Below are 23,125 nucleotides of genomic sequence, written 5' to 3'. Positions count from 1 at the left end.
AACAGGCAGCTCTACCTGTATGCGGTTGTTGCTGCGATCAGCCACCACAACATATCCCTCCTTGTCCACGCTGATGCCCCAGGGACGACACAGCTGGCCGTCCCCCTCCCCCTCACATCCGAAGGAGGACACCTGGGATCCGAGGGACCCATAGCTCCGTCCTGACTTGACTGTCACCTTGAAGGGGCTGCCCTGGATGTGTTGGTTACACACCAACACAGACACCAGGTGCTCCCCCTCAGTTTTCGGAAGGTAACTGACGGTGTATGAGCCGTTCTGGTGGTCCGTCACCTCCACTGCAGACAGAGAGCCATCTGCAACAGACATCACCATTGCTGAGATGGGATCCCCGCCAGACAAACGTGGCTCTCCATCGTGATCGTATCCAATAACGGTAAAGGACGCAGGCTTCCCACGCAGTACATTTTTCAGACCTTCACCGTGGGCTTTGGTGACAGGGGCGAAGGCGCCGCTGCTGATCAGGCCCATAGACTGGATGGCTATGTGCAGAGCCTGTTTGAAAAAAATGTATATATGAAGAGCAAAGACACAGTGCTGTGTGTACAACTAAAATAACTGAAGCCATTAGTTTATGATTGCTATCAGAGATCTAGTGTCAGTGCAAACCTGGTCTGGAGGAGTGAACATGAAGCGGTCGTCCTCTTGTGGCTGCAGCAGGCTCCTGAGACTCTTCAGTTCATGGATCTGGGTCAGCATTCTCTCCCTGGCCAGTAGCACATCCAGGTGGTGGCCCTCATCGAGTATCTGGCTTACAGCAGCAATGGTACTATCCAGTTTGGTTAGACTCTGGTGGAGTTTCTCCACCTGCAGGTACAGAGACTTGGCCTTCACTTGACGGATCTTCTCCACCTGGGAAGAGAAAGACAAAATGAGAGAAGGAAAAATTGAAAATATAAATGAAATATTCAGCTAGTTAGCTTCAAGCATGGAAGGCGATGTGAAGGCCAACTGACACCCAAATTCTTATTTGTTTTTTATCAATCTTTAACTTCGTTAAATAAATTGGCTGAAGCTCTATTTTGGAGCAACAAAGAAGAAAAAAAATAGACAGAAAGTTTGCTCCACACTGTCCTCTAAACAGACAGTTTGAAGTACGACTTTGAAAATTAGTTCAAACAAAATACAAACAAAAGAGGTTTATGCTATAAACCAAACACTTTGCCATTAGTGTTGTCTTTACAAGACTGTTTTATTTTATTTTAAGATCCACATATATTCAAAAGAATTTGCTAAACTTAACTCACATTTTATTTGATACGCGTCTTGCAGGTTTGACAGGTTTCGCCTAGCTTACCCTGACCTCAATTAATAGAAATTTGGACGATAACCTAAAAAGACATATTTTCATTCCATAAACCAACCATCTTTAGGATTGAAAACAAATATTTTACTGAGTCAATGCAGTATCAATGTTTATTTATGCCTTCCTGGAGCACGTATTATTACTTACTCAGTTAATTTAAAGGACAGTATTTAAGCCTAGACATTGAATATAAATAGAAAAGCCTCAATGAAAATCCAAACATGCAGCTGCTAATATTCCAATGCAAAATAAAGAGAAGCAATATAAAAGGAGCTCAGCTTCATATAAATTACAGCAAACACTCTGTAGCTCATATTTAAAAGTCCATCTGTGCTGCACTGGGGGAATTCGGCAATAAGTTGTTAAACATGTAAACAGTTTTCAATTTAATAAATTTTTTTTAAAGTAAAACTAACTGCAGAGAAATGCACCACAATCAACTGGCTCCAGCAGCTCTGCCCTCTAGGGGGCAGCAATGAGCAGATTATGTTTGTGAAGAAGGAAAACAAAAGCAAAGTTTGGCCCTCACACTTCTTGTGCAACAGTGTGCCAATATTAGACATTTTTATATATTTTTTTAATAATTAAACCTTTATAGGTTTAATAATACTATGATGTAAATTTGTTAACTTTTAAATAATTGTAAATACATTTTTTGGGATCTTTAGCTCATCGTTAAAGGGAGAAAAAAGCAGCAATCCTGTTGCTTTGTGGAACCAGATCAGCTTTCAGTTGAGTCCAAGTATAAAGGCTTAAACAGGGTGGAGGGTGGTAGAACCTGAGCTGCACGGACCAGCCTCTCACTTAACATCAACTGACACAAAACAAAGGTTCAACACAATAGCCTGACTGGCTCTTTGTTTCTTTTAGTCCCCTCCCTTTCCAAAGAGGCCAAAAGATCTGAAACATCAATTTGCATCTGTGAGACTAGAGTTACATTTTATAGATAGTGAGGACAAAGCCTTGAGTTGGGCTTTGTGACAGATATGCAGCTTATTTTATTTCCTCAGCTGAAGAGCAGACTGAGGAGAAGAGTGAGCTGGTGTGTGTTTCACAGAAACAAAGCACAGAGAGAAAGCCAGAAGCAGCTCCATGTTTTCAGCTATGTTTTAAAGCACCACTTAAATGTTACAACTTCCTAGGTCAGCAAACTTCTCTTCTACTCATTTCCAGAAGAAAAACCCGGACACATAAAATATGTTAAGTTCTACCAAAACGCCCTATAAGAAAGCAATTGCCGTCTCAAGGCCATGAATCTATGTCGATTCACTGAAGAGAAGATCGGTCAGTTTGGCACCAAAGATGAGCATCACACAAGCTGTTAAAACTAGCAACCTGTTTTCAGTGTTATGCAGGATTCAGATGTTGTTCAGCTCAGCCGGCAACCTTCTAACACCGAGCTGTCCTCCTCCTGGCTGTTAAAAGTGTTAAAGTTCCTTGTTAAACACTGGTATTAATGCAGCTGGGAAACACTGCAGCAAACTGGAAAGAAGCAGAATGATAGAATATAAGAAATAGATGATTAACATTAGGTGAGAATAATTGTTTTCTCAAAGAGACCCAGTCAGAAGCCTCATCAATGAAGATTGGACAGTAGGCATGGGCACTGAAACTAAAACTAAAGGAGCACTACCCACCCATCTCTAATATCGGCTTGTTAAAGTGTATATATACACTCTAGAAAGAGCGCAATGGTGAAAAGAAATATTCCACAAAATATTACAGTTTACTTAAAAACAGCTTCTAAATTTACTACGGGTTCATTCAAAATTTTGTCTTAAGTCTGTTTTTTTTATTTAAATAATAAACTTGTTATACGTAACAATATTATAGTAACTATAGTAATCATATCTTATGCTTTTTTCATTTTAGTAGTAGTACAAACAAGTGTTAGTCTTTTTAAAAATGAAAGCAAACAAATCATGTAGTTATATGTTTTAGTTTTAAATATATTTGCCAACACCATGATGCTGTAAACTGCTGTTTTTACTTATCATACCGTAAGAATCAAAGTGAACGAAGTGGTTAAAAGTCTGGTTTGGATAATGGAAACAATCAGATGTTGCTGAACTCTGCCACAAAGGGCTGTTCCAACACCAAATCAATAACTTGATCAAGATACCTTTGGTACCGATTCAACTTCTGACAGAAATCTATGGGAGCATTAAAACATTATTAGGCATGTTGTATTGCCGTATTGGTTGGGAAATAGATTGTAATGACTTCACCTGGTCATGGATAAGTGGGTATTCCTATAGTGTGGTAAATGGGATTAAAGAGTAGACAAGGTCATTGAAAATGATTCCTGTTCCACACGCAGCCCTTTCTTATGGGACAGCAGGTAGCTAAAATGATGCAACACCGTACTTCTGAACAAAGCACCTCATAAATTCTAGTTAATATTACAAAATAGCTACTGCATAATCAGCCAGGTTGGCATAGTGTGCATTGACTCTTCATGACATTGGCAAAAAGAATTAAGTAACTATAGTTTTGTAAGTTTTAACTTTAAAAATTTTACAATGAGATTTCTTAAAATGAACAATGAAATTAGAGACCAGGCAAAGGGCAGTTATTAGTGTGAAGTACTGCAAGGTCTTAAAACGTTATGGTATCAAAACTTTACATTATACCGTTCCTACAGAAGTCCCTTTAATCATAAACAAGAGAAAGTACCAAAGTGACCAGTATCGTTTCCAGTTGCATGAATCTGCCCCTCCACCACATGTTGCTACACACTGCCAGTTAGCTGGCTGAAAGGGGCCACTACATTCCCAGAAAGAAAAATGTATCTGTTTGAAAACATTTCCAGTCCCAAAATGCAGTCTTTGTGTGAAAACTAAAGAAGTGCCACCCATCACTCATATTAAGCAAACACTGTTTTAAACCTACAGTTGGAAAGCTATGAGCTGCATGTCTGTTAAGCAGCTGACTGCACATTCTGCTTTAGTACACAGCCTGACTAATTAACCAGCAGATAACAGTGTGTTACAGTTGTGTTAGAAAGAGCAGAACAGCAAAAATACATCTAAACATTTTGCACAATAAACACTTGAAAAACACTATCAAATTTTGGAAGCTTTATGTAAATAAGTGTTTAAAATTCAAATCTAAATACAGTTAATGTTATACATCATATTATTACAAGCAATTTTCAATGTCGGATTATTTAGAGGACAAGGAGTATTAGTGTTGTTCTGTATTTAGTAAAAGCCGTTAGATCATGTTAGTCATTTTTGTTTTCAGGTTTTTAATGTAAATACTGTGATAATATAAAACTGGGGTGTTATAATGTCACATACCATGTGAGCGAAGGGGCTTTTTATCTTAACCATTTCATTCATCCTTGCTGGGAGAGGAATTGATGTAATAATTCAGTAGGGAAGCATGTTAATGGAAAGAAAATGTAAGGCCTTAAAAAGTATTATGCCTCATACCCAATTTTTAGTCCAATACTATAGTCCGTGTTCTTTCTTTAGGGGTGTGTGTGTTTTCTGTAACATTGTACATATTCTACAGCCTTAGCTTAATATTATAATTATGAACATTTAGCCTGAGGTTTTGAAAGCAGGAGGCCTTTAGGAATTACGGCTCTATCTGTTGTTGAGAATACCTTTCCCCCTTTGGGTTACCTTAAACACAGAAGACCTTCCTTTCTCCAGATTATAGAATACCTTAACTGTTTGACTCAGTTTAAACACCTTTAATGAACCAACTCTAAAAAATGCCCTGAGTGATCTACCAAAATCTTACTCCCTTTTTCTGCCTGATGACTGCTAACAAATGCTAAATACACAAATCCTGACCTTAAGCCCCCTTTACACAACCTGTTTAAGTTGGAACTGTTGCATCTTTGTTATAACTGGCTGTCAAATGGCACAGGGCCTTAATGGGGATACGACCACATTTCCCGTCTGATCCAGCAGGAGCAGCAGTGGTAAGAGCTGAAAAAAACGGCTGTGTGAAAGGTAGAGGAAGCATGTCTGCTGATGCTATGGTAGACACAAGGCTCTCTGTGTTATCGTAGCACTATAGCGGCTGGTTTAGTGTGAACACAAAGAAGAGACTGGCAACATGAGGAGGGCATCTCCTCAGTGCTATTATAACACAACCTGCCCTGTTAGAGAAAGGATTATTAGGTCTTCAATAAGCCATGCTGTGTTTGTAAGTACAGAGATGTGATGGTGTGGCACAGGGGGTGCAGAGCTGCTCAGGTGGAATTTATGTGGGCGCAGACCCAAAGATGAAGGGGCATTTTCCTCTGAAGGCCACAGTAACATTTTAAGTACATTTTAAAATATAAGAATCTGTTTCAAAGCTGCAGCTGAATTTCTTTAGAAATGGGAAATGTGCTAACTCTGGTTTGTAACAATGAAAATATTTTAAACAGCTGAACCTTTTGTGTAAAACATTTCCTTTTGTTATAAAATAAAAAGGTTACTTCTAAGAAGCTGAAAGTTACAGAGCTGTCCATGTCTGCATCACTGGAAATCTACAAATACAGTAAAACCCTGCATGTTGCAGTAAACATTTATTCAAACAAAATCCAACTTACAAGAATTACAGTATATTTAAGTTATCTGAAATCTGAGTCATTTATGATAACTATAAAGGAAAAAGAAATTTCTAGGTCCATCTAAAAAAAAAAAAAATTTAAAAAGATGAACAATGGCATCATTCAACCTAAACTAATAACATCTGTATGTTTCAGTATATCGGCTGACACTCAGCTGAACATGTCACGCCGTTTAAAAAACCCCTGGAGTGTAAAATTGAACTGATTTTCACTCTTTAATTTAAAAATAAATTTAAAAAAATCAGTGCCATCCGATGTATTTCCATGTATGCAAGCGTAAAATCTAACCTGGACTAAAAGACGACAGTTTCCATTCCCCGAGTAAAGAAGAATGTTCACCTCTTTGTACAAACGGGCCAGATTTGGAATTTAAGGAGCCAGAAAGCCACTTAAAACAGAGAACATATGGCTTATTCCTGAAATGAGGCAAAAGGCTGTGAACTGTTTCAATAAGAGCCCTCCTGCGGTGTGGAAGAAGCCTCCTAACATGCTGCTGAGACCAGACCTCCCCCTCCTCGTCTCCATCATGATCACATTCGATTAGCTCCAACCCCTCCTGAAACTAACCATATGGTCATCCTTAACAATGAAATTTCACACACAAAACTGACTCCTTTAACTACCCCCAAGCAGGAAGATATTTATACATTTAACGAGATAATTTCCTGTTTTGCCACCAGTGCAATACACATGGCTCATTTCCCCATTTGGATGTAGACATTCAGGGGAATAAACTTTAAATCCTGAAAACTTAGGGTTGGATGTCGCGATGTATGTGGAAACTACATCATGGAGTGGAGTTAATGTAACTTTCACTCAAGAGGCGACATAAAGGAGATCTTCATAAACATAGAGCTAATAAATAAATCTTTAATATCAGTTAATCTTTTCCATTTTGGAGAACTGATCATTACTCATAGCCTTTAGTGTTTTAACACTTTAAATGGGAATATTCCATGCTTTTCAACACTTAATGTTTCTGCGCTCCCGGTCCTTTTTTAAAAAAATTATGGGAAAATGTTCACTGAATGTAAAGCAAATATTTATACACTTATTGTTAATCCAGAAAAAAACAGTCTGTAAGGAGGCAGATAGATGGATGAATAAATGAACAGAAAGCTGGACGAATGGATGAGCAAACAGATATAAAAAAACAGAAGAATGGACAAAAAAGACAGGACAATTGATGGGGGAGGAAATATTATAAGGAAACTATTTTCTATACTGCACATTGTTTGCACATTCTTTATCCAGACATAAAAATATCAAAGTGTATACTTTCCCAGACTGAAAAGGAACCCTGGGTTATTACCGTTTTCCCAATAAAAGGTTCTTAAAGGTGTCCCTAACGGGTAGTGCATAAGTAGCATAAGTATTCTGCCCCCTGAAGTTGGAGGCTTCTCTTCACCTCAAAATCAAACAAGGCTGCTTGTTGCATAGAATGGAGCTTAAGTAGTCATTTCTAAGTATTTATAACATTTTTTTTTTTTTTTTTACAAATGCACCAGTAACATTTTGCCTTTTCGCTCAGTAACCAGCAGCTCACCTTCCACAGAAGCTCACACTCTCTTTCCTCCAGTGCCTTCTTGTGTCTCAGGACGAGAGCCTTTACTTCAGTCTGCACCACCTTGGCCTTAATCTCCACCTGCTCTGCCATGGCTTGGACTTTTTCCATACTTAGCTGAGAAAACACAACGAAAAATGATTAAAACACTCAATGAAACAATATGAGGTAGAGACATAAAATGTGGAGTGAAAATAAAAAAAGATCAATAATTGTAGATGGACTGGACAGGAAATGCTTAATATAACCCAGAATGGATAGTATCTTCCTGTCAAATGAATGCATAAAAACTTGCTCACTGCTTTTGCTTCATTGCTTTATAATTGGTGGATTGTGCCAGAGAAAAAGGAAACATAGGTCAGGAATAGAAAGTTCCTTCAGGGAAGCAAAAAATGATGAACATCCTGCTGTATTAGGAAATTTTCCTCTGTTTTTGGAATAAGAATTTTATTACATAAACAAAGAAAATAAATGAATAAACGCAGTATTATTCCTTCGTTACGGTGAATACCAAGGGAGATCTAAAAACCTAAATGCTGAACATCTCCAACATTAAGATCTCTCAACAGATGAGATTAATGAGGGGAAAACAGAAAAAAAACCAGGGCCGTTCACACTACCATGAAAATGTTGGCTGTTTGAACATAGCCTAACAGGACTGCATTTTAAACCTCAGAGTTAAGCTGGAGAATGCAAAAATATATCCACTTCTCTTTTTTCATCATATCAAAGTAGGCAAAGTAGGCAATAGTTTTTTACAATGAATCTTTCCACAAATGAATATTTTTATGTGCCTTTCATTTGCAAGATTTTATTTCAATGACATTTTAATGATTGAAGAGTCTAGATAGAAAAGGAAAAGAAATCAGTGGGAAGCTGGGAAAAAAGATCTATGCAAAGAAATCATCTTGAGAAGCCAATATGTTGCCTGCAACACCAGACAGTTGTAACCTGATTAAGGAGTTTCATGAACATCCAATGGTTCAGAGAACGAGGTGTCAGAAAGTCAAAGTAAGCAAACGAAGTGAAATGTGTGTTTCTCTACTTGGTCTGATCAGCAGACCAGTCAAATAACATAGTTGTGTTTAATTACACAAGAAAAATCCATTTTAACTTTGCGGAATATTTTCATGTGATGAGAATTTAACACAACCGTGTTAGAAAAAAAAACTGAACAAGTGAAAATTAAATATTTAAACTTTAAAGAGGGAATCACTTTTATTACTACCTGACGCAATAAAAAGCCTGGCCTTACCATTTACAATGCACAATTTGGCCTAAATGAGGTCTATTCTCTTTGTCTCCTTCTGCCCACGGAGTTTTATCAGGCTTTTTCCTCTGGCATCTTCTGGGAGGTCACGGGGTGAACTGGACCTCACAGGCTCGAAGGGGAGGTGGGATAAGGCTTCCTTTGTCATATCTGCCACTAAGATCAAAGGTCACCTAAACCTCTACAGGTCGTGATCCGCAATCCCTGTCTTAAGACACATTCGGCCCACCCCCATCGCACCCCGACAGGAACAAAGACTGGCAGCGGACTCTTTTCTTTCTATGGCCCTGACGTGTGAGGTGGCCGGCAAAAGGAACAACTAAATCAGGCACCCAGAGAGGCAACGGCAGGAAGGGAAGGAATTAAGGGGAACTAATATCGTTTAAGATCGAGTCATCAGGAAGCTAAAACCTCTCTTTAACTCACTGTTTCTTTAGATTTTTCCACCAAGAGTCATTCTACAGTGCTTTGCAAAAGTATTATTTTTCACATTTTATCACATCACAACCATACTTCTCAGCATATTGTATTGGGATTTAAGATAGATAAACACAAAGTAGAGCATAAATATGCAATGATGTGAAGTAGAAGGAAAATAGTTTTAAAAATAGTTTACAAGAAAAATCTAAAAGGTGTGGTATACATCTATATTGATCCTCCTTTGATCTGAGGCCCTTAAATAAAACCCTGATTCCTTAATGTTTGCCTCTGCATTTTATTCCCCAGCTCAGCTTCTTTAACATTTTTAAAATGTCCTTTTCCCTCCTCCATTCATCCGATACTCCTTCCCAGTCTTTGTGTCTCCATCATCTGCCGCATTTCTTTCCACATTCCCAGAGGAGCACAGCTTGGTGTACAAAGACAGTCAAACTAACCAATAAAAACAGCAGAAGCAGAGAGTTTTGACCAACCAGGAGGTCACAAGTCCTGGGTCAGGGGTCAAGAGAGATAATGGGTGTAGAGTGGACGGAAATTTCCTACCTCAGGGGACAGGAGCGTATGCCTATGTGTGTCTGTTTACATATTATCTGGCGTCAGCATTTAGTCCCCCAGTGACCTGGACAAAAGTGCACAAACACACCGAACAGCTCAAGGTGCTGCTGGATGGTAGGCGGTGTGGCTCAAACTGCACACATCCTGTAGCTGTTTTTTAATTTAATAAAACATTACCTCATTGATGTGATCACCAGTTTTCTTCCAACGGAGCCTGATGCTATTCAAGTTCTCCTACATGTGGCCTGAATAATCTGTTTTGTGATATTGTGGAATTTCTGAATAATCCAACAACACCAGCAGTGATACAATCATTCCTGCGTAAAGATATAAAGTCTGACCCAGTCAGACAAGGGGTCAAGCTAAGAAAATGGATAGGTGGGGCACATGCTCCATGTGCAGGAGATAATACATGTTTGAATGTCATATGACCTCAGTGGAAAAGCTTGTGTTTCATGTTTTGGGGCGAGTATTTACCAAGGTCACAACTCTGCCCCACCTTCAAGGCAAATTAGATAACGGCCGTGTTTCTGACCTATCCCTGATAAGTCTGCACAGCAGGTTTCAAAATTGTTTTTCTAAGATATTTCTTTGTGTTTGTTGCATATAATCTCAGAAGATACCAGCAATTGCTCATTTAAACTTTACAGGGACAAAGATCCCATTATAAAGAACACTATCTGCCAACAGGAAATAGTAGGTTTTTTTTTATCCAAATACAACAAAATGATTTAGAGATTAGGTTCTGTGTCAGAATGTTAAATTATGTTATAAAAGAAATTTAAACTAGAGATGCACCGCTAGTGCATTGGAATCAGACAATTTTCTGCTCAACAATTGACCGGCTTGATGAAAACTAAAAAATCTGTTCTTTTTTTCTGATCAATGAACGCACCATACTGCCCTGCCGGGTCGACCAATGTACTTCTCGCGCATGCTTTCTTCGGACATATGTTGCATTTGAATGACAGTAATGTAGTTAATTAATATAACTTTTACCTTAATGCATTAGGTTTCAGATACATTTTGAACAGTATGGCATTTTGCTAATTATGATACATAAAAAGAAACCAGAATCTGTTCAAATTGGTAGTGGCAGGTCAAAGCTCAACAAAACCAGAGGCAGAAAGTCTGCCACAGTAGTCTGGGCAATTATCAGGCCGCAACTTTTAGGTGACATCGACTGGCCTGCAAGAAAATCTAAACATGAATAAATTGTCCATTCTGTGTGGGTATAATAAGATGCTGTTATGTTGTTATTTTGGTCTTCGTTTTCTCTGGACAGTGACCTCGGTATTTATTTAAAGAAGCTAAAAGGTTGCACTCAGTTTGTCAAAAAAAGAAAAGTAAAACAAAATCAAGTCAGACATTGTTCTCAGAAATGACAAATTTAAATGATGCAATGAAATACTTCTCCATGTACATTTTTTAATATTGTTTCTGGAAAATGTACACAGGAACCCTGGACATTTATTTTGTGTTTTTTTGAATTTTCTTTTTCAATTCAAAAAGTCAGTCCATGTCATTTGTTTTGGTGTGAATTTTACATTTTCATGTTTTTGTTTTAAATTTTAGATTTGTATTTAAAACCAAACAGAGCAATCTGTGTCCCTTTAGCTTTTTGTGTCATTGGCTACGATTATTGACGTGATCTGACTACCCTTCCATCCCAATGGGATTTTGGTTTTTACTTTCTGTTCATTCCCTGGTACTGAAATATATATAAATATATTCTTATGTACTGTAAATCTACCCATTTCCATATTTGGGATGTAAAAGAAAATACTTTGACCACTTTTTAACCATTTTGCACAAAAAATAAAAAGTGATCAGACTCTTCTATTTAAAAACAAAAACAAAAACAAAACAAACAAACAAAAAAACAAAGACTATTTGCTAAGACCGGAATATAAGAGGTTACATTTTAAGAATTCATGAAGGTTTTCATAAATTTTATGAAAAACTGCATTTTTAAGAAAATATGGTAAAACTATGTTGATACTTATTATTTCTATGGCAATCTCTTAAAAAAAAGCATTTCTGTGTCCAAGGGAATACAAACGAATGGACCCCTGCAATTGGTATGGCATAAATGTAAAGTTATAGTTATCAGTAAGGTGGGTCACAGTTCAGCTGTAATATGTGCAGTTGCCAGAAGCCAATAAATCTTTATTTGGAGTTTTATTATAAAAGACAGTCCGGTTCAGCCAATGGTTTGGCCCTTCAACATCAGAACGGCTTTCGTTACCCATCCCGGCGCTAAATGATGCATCTCGGATAAATAAAGTGATTCTGAGTTTAAGCAGTTTTGAAGGCTATTCATATAATGCGGAAGAACATGTTCTTCTAACTGCTGTAGTTGAAGCAGATTTATATTTTATTTAAAGTTTAATCAACTAATAACTGTTTGACTGTTTAGTTAAATGTCTAAAAAATCTTTTATTAATAGGTCTAAAATAATGTGCATTTTAAACAACCAATTGTAGATCTCACTGCTCCTAAATGTTTCCAGACTCTTGCTTTCTAATCGTCTTAAAATGATGTTGGACTTTGCCAGTTTTACGTTTTTTAGACTTTCAACAGATGCAGATAAAAAAAAAAAAAAGCATTTTATCACTTTCAAGACAAACCCCAGTGAGATAAACAGCTGGCGCCATTAAACCACAGCAGTAGTCAGCAGTGTGAACAGTGTTGAGAAAATAGTGACTCCTTCTGTTTCAGTTTAACACATAAAAATGGAAACTTTTCTAATATTCTGAGTCTATAATAACCGAGGAAGAACGTCATCTTTATAGAAAAGGAGTGAAATTCACCCGTCTGACTAAATAGTGCTGTTTTGCATATATATTACAAGGAGTTCTGTTTAAACAATGCTAAACTTTAAGGTTGCTGGTACCAGACTCAAACCATTTGGAGCTTTCCACCCCCTCCATCCTTCTCCCGTATTTTCTGGAATGTAAAGAAGGTTCAAGAAGGTGCAACCTAAACTATAATCATGTAAATGAAGAGACGCAATTAGTATGCATGTATGTGTGAGAGAGTCTGAGCTGGGAGGGGGTGTGAGTGAAGGAGTGAAATGGGGAAGGGCAAGTGTTCCTCTTCTTTAAAAGAAGTGGGTATTTTTCCTTTCTCTGAAATCCTTTAAATACCTCACCTACCCTGCCCCCATCCCCTGCAAGACTCCCCCCAACCCTGAGCCCTGCCCCCCGCCGGAATTCAACTCATGCGACCCACCCCTTTTTAAGGGCCAGCTGGACACCTCTAACCCCAGGCTCTCTGGCCGCCCGGGACTGGTCACTCTCAAACATATCTAAGCTGATCAGCTCAAATGGCCGGACCCGCTTGCTGTTGCCGAGTGGTGATTCTAAAGGCACAGCTGCTCGCCTCGGGTCCTACTTAGTCTTTGGAGGAGATGAATGAGGGCAGATTTGCAAACTTTAATCTTCAGGAGGACTTGTATGGGAGACCTCTCCTTTGTAGGCAATCTGTTTGGCCTATTATATTACACTGGAGTTATATTAATGAAACTATTATTGCTGTGTTCTGTACAATTAATCTGACCATTTTCTAAATGTACATGTGCACGTTCCTGTTAGGATGTCAGGATTAATAAATTATCCAAGTAATAGGTGTCACACCCCATCAATACTTAACTTTCCTAAAAACTTGACATTAATTAATGAATCTCGATTAAAATGTACTAAAAATCCTAATAAAACATTTATTCTAAATTAGTGGCATTAGCGGTTTCTGAGTTTCAGCCTTGTCCTGTAAATCAGTTCTCTTCATAAATGTTTAGACTTTCTGTTTTCAGAAGAGGATGTTTAGACTCAGGATTTTCTGGCTGAAGTTGTGAAGTTGCTGCTTTTAAGAGAGAAATCTCTGGAGCGACTAAACCACAGCAGGTCAGAAGTGTGAACAGTGGTGAGAACATTTCTTGGAATTTCATCCGTTTCAGATTTAAACACAAATAGAAACCATTCCAGCAACAGCCAGTCAGGAAATCATATAATATATATAAAAAAAACACCTAATAACTGTGGGAAAAAGAAAAGTTATAAATTTTCCCCTGCAACGTGCTTTTAGGCACCTAAGCCTCTCACCTGAACAGCCTGTCGTCCCTGCTGAGCGTCTGCCAGCAGCTGGATGGTGATGGCCCTGTAGTCCTGCACAGCATCTTGCAGGTAGACAAAAGTGTGGCCTATGTGACGGCCCACACTGCACTCCCTGCAGATGGGCACCGAGCAGGTCTCACAGAAGAACAGAAACACCTGCGAGAGACGAGAAATGTACAAAGGACAGTTATTTTCCCACCTGGGAGAAGTAAGCAATCTGACATAGTGCCTGTAGTTTAAGACAAATACCAAAGTCACAGTGCAAACCAACTTTTGGGCCCATTTGTGTTTAATTTGGAAGCATTTCTGCAAAGAAACTGCTAATTTTACCAAAAAACAAAACCTCAAGTCTTGTTTAAAACTTGGAGTGACCAGAGATTTCTCTGGCTGTATGAATCATAAAGTAAAGCAGAGCTGTTCATCCCACACTTGCTGCTGCACACTGCTAATCAGCTGGCTAGAAGAAGGCTACCACATTTTTGCTCACAAAGACAAATGACATGATGTTAATATAGTTTAATGCCTTATATCCCATATGCACTGTTAGTTGAATTACAATCCCAACTGGTTAAACTCCATTTTACATTGATATTATTTTCACTCGTACTTATAATGTTTTTAATTACTTTTTTGAAAATGTATAGATACTCTTTCAAACTTCAAATAATGATTTTGCTACTGTGACTCCCTGCTGGGAATTTTTCTATTTCTGGTTGCGTTCATCATTTTTAACATACTCTAAAAAGAGGTGAAAAGGATACTTGGAAAAACTACTTTTTTTGCTCAAGTCTGTGTATCATAATAAATATATGATTATGTCATCATAACTGTATTATAATATTTAGGCAGCATTTTGTGTGTAAATACTGTGAAGCATTAGTATTTTACTAGTATTTTTTTCATACAGGCCCATGCCTCAACTCTACTTTAATGACGCTCGTCAACAAAACGAGGCAAACTAAATAACCTGGTGACGTGGCATTCTCTACCCTTCTACTTCCACCAAACACAAAGCTAATTAAAATGAAAAGGGCCATGAACACTAACACAGGTCATCCATATGCATGTGTCACCAGGGAGCCTCACAGCCCCAACACCCCAGAGATCAGTTCTCATTCAAAACACAGCCGGAGGAACCAAAGGGAGGCAAAACAAGAGCTATAAAACACATATGAGGGCAGATGTTGTAAAGAGGTTTCCGACTCCATTTCTATTTTCTAGACGTTTCTAGACTCCAAATGTCAAATGGGTTCAACATTAAAATCACAACATGCAATTACAAACGGAATGTATTTAATGTATTTCAATGAGCTTTAAATTTGTGTTTAAGGTTTATAGCATAATTGTGATCTAAGCATTAAAAGCTCAATAACTGCAAAGAGAAACAAAAATCAAACATGACCCGATGCACAGCCAGCCATGATGGACAAGAAAAACTGGACAAATGTTCACATGTTGGTGGGTTTTCAGTCAGTAACTCTAAACCCCAAATCTCATTTACAGACATTTGCTTCCAGGAAAGTATTAGTTGTTTGTATTATCTCTTTATATTATTCTGATTATAGTTTCATTAGATCATCTTAAGATGTTGTTAGCTGACATCTGCTTCTGGCTGCTATCTGCAGCATTACAGGAGTGTGTCAGTGTGTGTGTGAACTGCACGTCAGCCATGTCTGCCTCCCATCAGTGATTGACTTTGTCTGAGCTACCATTTTAAACCAACATGGTGGAAGTACTCCGACTTTAGGTGCATTATGTGCTACGTTTTCAGCTAAATACGTGTTTATGAAAACATCTAAATGCATGTTTGAATTTTTATCACAAGGCTTGTGTGTTAATGTGCAGATTTTATGCAGCCAACCAAATCTTTTTTACCTCAGCCCGTTGTAATTATTTAAGTGAATCAGATTTCAACCAGATAGACTAAAGAATTAAATAAAGCGTTAATAAATAAAAGTAAATTCCTAGTTGTATTGCCTATTATAACATCTCATATAAAAGGGTTTAGTAGGAACATATTCTTCTTCCTTTGAAGCTGGACTTAATTTTACTGGATTTTAATTTATTTCCAGTTCAGACTCATTGTGAGCTGCACGGTGGCGCAGTTGGTACCACTGTTGCCTTGCCGCAAAAAGGTCCTGGGTTCGATTCCCGACCGGGGGTCTTTCTGCATGGAGTTTGCATGTTCTCCCCGTGCATGCGTGGGTTCTCACCGGGTACTCCGGCTTCCTCCCACAGTCCAAAGACATGCCTGTTAGGTTAATTGGTCAATCCAAATTGCCCTTAGGTGAATGAGTGTGCGTGGTTGTTTGTGTGTTGCCCTGCGATGGACTGGCGACCTGTCCAGGGTGTACCCCGCCTCTCGCCCATAGACAGCTGGAGATAGGCACCAGCTTCCACGCGACCCACTATGGAATAAGCAGTAGAAAATGACTGACTGACTCATCGTATTTGACATTCTGTTTGCAGGAGGTTTGTTATTTATAAATGCATAAATAAGGGCTTATTTTGATTTATTTTTGTCTGGCTGGAGGTGGCACCTATTACATGTAATCTATACTTCAAAGCGTGAATATTTCATTTTCTGTTGTTGAGGTATGCAAAACATGACCTGAAAAGAACTTTTCAGTGAAAACATTTCATTAGATTATTTAATTTATTAAAAAATGAATCGATTAATGAAACAAATGGCCAGCAGTGTCTGTCCTGTTTCATGATATTAACTCCTCAACCTCAAGCTATTTTTGTTTGCCATCTTCTTCCACGGTCCCACCAAGATAATGAAATATCAAGCTTCATTCTTTGTGGTAATGGTTTCATTATATCAATATCTCAAAATAAAAACAAAAAGCTTGTTTACCAATTATGTGTCTCATTACCATATTAGGTCAATAACAAGATTTTAAAAACGCATTTTGTCACAAAACGTTTCCCCTCTTGGAACTACAATTAACTGTAATCAGTCTGGAAATGAATCCACTTTTTAATTTCTGGAAATGAAACGAGAAAATTCTGGAAAAATTCTTTTTTCACACTTAATTTTTAGTTTTCCATACAAGAAAAAAAGACAATTCCATATATTTCAAGACAAGAGATTTTTCATTTTATTCGAGAACTGGGAAATGTTTTTAAATTGTTCCCAGCTTGAAAGATACTACAATCAAAACAAAGTCAGTCAAGGGTCTCCATGCAAGCTTTTCACAGAATGCATAAAATAAAAGACAGCACTTTTAAAAAAGGGTCTCAAAAATTTCCCTGTGGAAAAAGAAAAATGCGATTTAACCTTTACTGCTAAAAACTGAGCTTTGCTTTTAACCCCCCGTCTACATGCTGATTGGTTGTAATAGGAAGTTAATTAAATATGCATTGTGCGTCATTTCCCAAAGAGACTCCAGATCAATGGCCTCCAATAGCAGCAGACTGTAGTGGATGGAGAGGGGCCTGCAATCAATGCATCAATATTGGCAGTTCCCTTGGGGAGCAGCCTAATCTAATGAGTCACACAGACAGAGACACACCTCCCCCCTTTATTTGACTTCCTCCTCCTCCTCCTCCTTTCTGCCTTCGGCTTGCCTCCTCTTTGGATCCTTTTCTAACCACCTCCCCAGTTTCCACCCCAGTTTCTGCACCACCCTGTCACTCACTGCCCTCCAAGGCTCTGCCTTCCCATCCCTCCCCCACTGACATCTCCTGAATTCCAGAGAGAGACGGCACACACAAAAGGCTGGAATGCTGCTGGGTCAGGGTGGAGGAAAAAGGTGATGGATGAGGATGACGGCACAAGGATAATTTCTGATCAGATCAAATCGTTTCTTAACAGGAAGCAGTGGTGTATTCAGTTACTTCTGTTTCCTGATGAATATTTGATAATAATCTGAGTTTTTCTATTTCACATATTAAAAAAATGTTTGCATCAAGAAAAGCGACAAATGTTAATTGTTAAACCCTTTTATGAATCCAATATTGGTGATATGGTAAATTTGTTATTTTGCATTTTGTCACATGCATACCAGAAAAGACAGGAAGCTTACTGGGAAAAGTGGAATTATGATCTTATAAAATAGCATCCAGTGACAAACAGCTGCAGGCCTCTTCTATGCAGCTTCCTGCTTGGGTGTCATCAGCAGCCACCCGGTCCCCGAGCTGAAACACGCTCCCTCATGGAGCTGTAGATTACATAATACACTGGCATCTTGAAAAACAGATCAATAATATTGATCCACTCAGGCTTTTCTCAAAGGATTTCATAGAATGGTCCTGTTTTCTATCTGCCTGCACGTCACATCCCTCTCGAAGCAATTTCTTTTCCCCCACATCTAGCGCAGAGTATATAACATTTTTTGAGGGGCTTTCGAATTATGAGATGAAAATTTCATGGAAAATTACAGCGAGCACGTGATCCAGAAATGGAAAAACACCCAAAAAAAACAAAAAAAAAAGGTGTGAGATGGGTGTGGCGAAATGCATGCCAAGTGTTAAATTCCACAGGAAACACCCAGCGAAGGAGGCTTCAAGGCAGAAACGACTCTCCTCAATTCATTTACAACACTTAACCTGCAGCATGAAAGCAATCAACAATCTCGAGTGGAATGTGTGGCTGGAGTCACAAATCCTAAATGACATTTAAATAGTGGAGGGTGTGAATTCACCACGGTGTCACCATGTATAAAGCTGAGCAGCATGGTTCTCCTCGGCTGAGGGAAGTGGGCTATTGCATTACATTACGCATCGGATCGGTCTCTCTCCCTCATCTCATTGTACTGACCCTTTTCGATGACTTTTTTTTACATTTATTGTATTGTTTGAACATTTATGTTTTCCACAACCAGAAATATTACCAGCAGTTGATTTCAACCTTTTTTGTAAGAGACAGGAAAAGTGCAATAGCGGTCTTTCAGCCAGCTGAGAAACAGTGTGCAACAGGTGAAGGAGAAACAGAACCGCATTAAGTTAAATGCTATACAACCAGATCTCTCATGTATTTTTTCAGTATCATAACTTTGAATCTTAGGAACATAAACAGCAAAACCTTTTTTTACATTGATACAGATAACCAGTGGGAACAAATTTATCCGTTTATGAAAAGAAATTTACAAAAACTTTAGTTATTTGTTTCAAAATTATGAACACTTGGAGTAATTGGCCCATATTTAGGTCTGAATTGTTGACATTTCTTTAGGTTGTGCCCCCTAAATAAATTATTTGGACCAAATAATAAACTAAAGTTGTAATAATGATTTGATTTATGTCATAAAAGTGGTTCATTTACTCTGTACAGCACACTGCATTGAAGCACTATAAAGCACAAATCTTGCCGGTTGTGAGCGACCTGGCTTTGTGTTCACCAAGCAGTTGCATCAGCTCAATTTCTAATTCCCATCCTCCCCTCAGCTGCAGTGAGAACTGGGGGAGAGGGCACCGGCTCCCACTAGCCATTAGCATGGCGCCTTGCTGCATGCGCTGCCTGCATGCACAGGCAGCGGGGGAGGGGCCGAGGGGGGGTCAGGTAATGTCACACTGCAGTGCCAGAAAAACCAGAACAGCTCTACAAAGTGTGAATCTGCTTTCAATAAAAAGAAAAAACAAATCTGAAAAGGTTTGAAGCAATCTGCCGCTCCCGACTTGTTTTCTTGTATTTGTTTAGCGCTGAGTCTTAATTTTTGTGCATTTTTGTTGCTTAAGGGTTTCTATTAAAATATGTTTCATAAAAAAAGAATACTCCATGGGAATGAGCAACAGTTGCAACCTTTTAAAAAATATACAACACCATAAATAAATAAAGAGAAAAGCGCACTTAATAAACGACCTACATATCAGGGATGGGTGTAGTAAAGTTACCATGACATCCCCCCACCAGTATGCATTTTCATCCCAGGCTGGTCAGCTGTAGGTCACCATCTCTGCTTGTTGAAGTGACGTGGTGTGTTAAGGGACGGGAAAGTGACTGAGAACATGTCAACCTTTCCTTTGGCTAGCAATCTCTGCATCCACTTATCACTGGAAGCAGCGCTCGAAGACCAGAGCCATTATTCCTAGCAGACTGTAAACACGTTTATGGTTGCTGTAAAACTGGCCTCTTTAACATCGGGGGTGTGCAGGGTTTCACCTGCTTCACGAGCAACTTCAAATGCTCACCTTGGAGAAGCAAGTTTCAAACATTTTATTTGCTTTATTAAATTGCAAGGGAGAAGGTTATGGTGTATGTGTGTCTTCATGTAAATTATTTATTAGAATTTCTTTTTCATCTAGAACTGCAATAAATTCAAATACTATTTTAATGTAGGCTTAATTTTCCTTTAAGGATTTGTACTTTTTACAGCAATAGTGTATCCTAGCTTTGAATGAAAACAAATTGCCTGTATAAGAACAACTTTATAAAAAGTGTGATTTACATGTATAAAATGGATTTACAAGAATATAAAACCTGTCCAAAACACTTGTCTAAATCTTTAAATATACCCATTTTAAAATGAACTTAAAATGTGTCCGTTTTGTTTGAAGCAGCAGAAAGATCTGAAACAAGAAACATTTTTCCGATGTTTGTTGTTAAAAATAAGCCTGAAAAGGACATTCCTGGAGGCCGATGTCAGCATGTCAGGCAGCTGCAGGCAAACATGTTGACAAAAACAGAAACCCTACTAAGAGCAAGAAGTAAAATTCCAACACATCTGAAATGCAGAAAGACCTCGGAGGTTCAATTCACCTAAATGCAATTAAGTCACATAACATACTGAACACTCACTCCAACTACATTATATGCAGGCTTGGGATAAAATTAAGTGTCACTTTTGCTTTTGTTTCCTAGAATAACATTTTATTTCAGACAATAAATTTTTTTTAGTGCAGAAGTGCAATAAGGTAGGTTTTTAGTGCAGGACAGCCTTTTACTTACAATTCTGGTAATTGGTGATATTAAAAGACAAATCTAAGTAAGGTTCAAGCATTTGATGACAAAAGTAAAACAGAATCCGGCCCATGTCCATCCCTTGAAGCAGGTACAGCAATCAGGAATAAGCTTTTTAAATATTGTCTACTGATATAATGTTATTTTGCTGGGTCCATTTTTCCATCTCAGCCATGACTCCACCCTTCTGAGGCAAACCCTGCTGGCTCGTTGCCACGAATACAACCTAACCTCCTCCTGTCTTATTGAAACTCGCCCAGCCACAGCGTGGGGGAGAAGGAGTGGTGGAGGGTTCAGGGAGGGGGGGCAGTGGCTGGAAGCTAAAGCTGTGATTGGGCAGGGGCGCAGCAGAGAAAGAAAACAAACCAGAGTCAGCTGGCTTCCTCATGCAGAGAGCATGCTACTGGCTGGGTGGAAGGACCAGAGAGGAGTGGGGGCGGGGTGGGGCTGGGTGAAGGAAAAGGAAGGGGCCTCAGCAACAAGGAGGTGGAGGAGGGAGAAGAGGGAGGCAATAACAGCCTGATTCATGAAAGAATCAATAAATTGAGGAGCCAAGTGAATGAAATGTGGAGGCGCTGAGAGGTAACAAATGTTCACGTGTACAAACACAATGAAGCTATTCTTAGTGACTGAACTGACTGACATGGTGAACAACCCACATAACTGCTATTCCACACTCTACAAAACGCTGGAGCAGACCCATCATCACAAACAAATATTATTACAACACAATTATACACTGAGGTTTGAAACAAAACTAAACTAGGGCCCTATGAAATCTAGTTTTTCTAAATTTTATTTGTTTCTGGATTTTTTCCTGAATTTCTGTGTTTATTTTCAAGACTTCCAACAGCAAGCTATTCTATATGTAATAATACTTAATAAATGTCAATGAAGACACAAAAGGATTTCATTACAACAGGAGTAATGACATGATAATGAGTGAAGAAAACGGTAGGAGAAGTTATGTTTTAATATAAGATTAACATACTTTATCAGGTTGAAATTGGCAGTATTTTGCCATCACGCTTTAACTGCATTTGGTTTTTCATTCTGGTCATTACTGTAATCATTTTACCATGAATTCTTACTGCTTTATCTTTGTTTTTTTTACAATTCTTATTGTTTTTACAGAATTTATTTAATCTTTATTTTTTCTACGTCTGTGCTCAGATCTGTCAAACTATTTTGCTAAATGTTACTTGAATTGAACCAAACATGTTTTCAGAGGGTTTTTACTTCCAGTTAATAAGGTGTGGAGTAAATGTATGGAAAGCCATACTTGCTGCCACATAAATTAGCCCTTTGCCATGCACAAAGGTGTTTTGAAAGAGTAGCATTATAGCTACTGGGGTTGGACAATGAAACTGAAACACCTGTCATTTTAGTGTGGGAGGTTTCTAAATTGGACCAGCCTGGTAGCCAGTCTTCATTGATTGCACATTGCACCAGTAAGAGCAGAGTGTGAAGGTTCAATTAGCAGGGTAAGAGCACAGTTTTGCTCAAAATATTGAAATGCACACAACATTATGGGCGACATACCAGAGTTCAAAAGAGGACAAATTGTTGGAGCACGTCTTGCTGGCGCATCTGTGACCAAGACAGCAAGTCTTTGTGATGTATCAAGAGCCACGGTATCCAGGGTAATGTCAGCATACCACCAAGAAGGACGAACCACATCCAACAGGATTAACTGTGGACGCAAGAGGAAGCTGTCTGAAAGGGATGTTCGGGTGCTAACCCGGATTGTATCCAAAAAACATAAAACCACAACTACCCAAATCACGGCAGAATTAAATGTGCACCTCAACTCTCCTGTTTCCACCAGAACTGTCCGTCTGGAGCTCCACAGGGTCAATATACACGGCCGGGCTGCTATAGCCAAACCTTTGGTCACTCATGCCAATGCCAAACGTCGGTTTCAATGGTACAAGGAGCGCAAATCTTGGGCTGTGGACAATGTGAAACATGTATTGTTCTCTGATGAGTCCACCTGGGGCGGTTCGCAGCTGAGTGTGATGCGGCTGGGATTAGTAATGCCACAGTAATGGGGACGCTGTGTCGGTCCGTTGTGGTGAAGAGAGAGCTGAGCCGAAAAGCGAAGCTCTTGATTTACCGGTCGGTCTACATTCCTACCCTCACCTATGGCCATGAACTTTGGGTCATGACCGAAAGAACGAGATCCCGGATATAAGCGGCTGAAATGAGCTTCCTCCGTAGGGTGGCCGGGCACTCCCTTAGAGATAGGGTGAGGAGCTGGGAGGGGCTCAGAGTAGAGCCGCTACTCCTCCACATCGAGAGGAGCCAGTTGAGGTGGCTCGGACATCTATACCGGATGCCTCCTGGACGCCTTCCTCGGGAGGTGTTCCAGGCACGTCC

At 39.0% G+C, this 23,125-nt stretch overlaps 1 protein-coding gene across 2 annotated transcripts in view; it reads right to left on the bottom strand.

Moving 5' to 3' along the window:
* trim71 (tripartite motif containing 71, E3 ubiquitin protein ligase) overlaps positions 1-23,125 on the bottom strand; it is a 41,678-nt gene that overhangs the window by 7,360 nt on the left and 11,193 nt on the right. For both annotated transcript variants that reach the window (XM_047383992.1, XM_047383993.1), the window contains exons 2-5: positions 13,831-13,998; positions 7,447-7,581; positions 628-870; positions 16-513 (exon numbers count right to left, since the gene is read on the bottom strand). In XM_047383992.1, coding sequence (XP_047239948.1) covers positions 16-513; positions 628-870; positions 7,447-7,581; positions 13,831-13,998 — 1,044 coding nt within the window. The remainder of the gene's footprint in view (positions 1-15; positions 514-627; positions 871-7,446; positions 7,582-13,830; positions 13,999-23,125) is intronic.

Source organism: Girardinichthys multiradiatus, chromosome 13 (genome assembly GCF_021462225.1).
Source record: "Girardinichthys multiradiatus isolate DD_20200921_A chromosome 13, DD_fGirMul_XY1, whole genome shotgun sequence".
NCBI lineage: Eukaryota > Metazoa > Chordata > Actinopteri > Cyprinodontiformes > Goodeidae > Girardinichthys > Girardinichthys multiradiatus.
The sequence above is the reverse complement of the archived record's forward strand: the minus strand, read 5'-3'. Positions and strand labels throughout refer to the sequence as shown.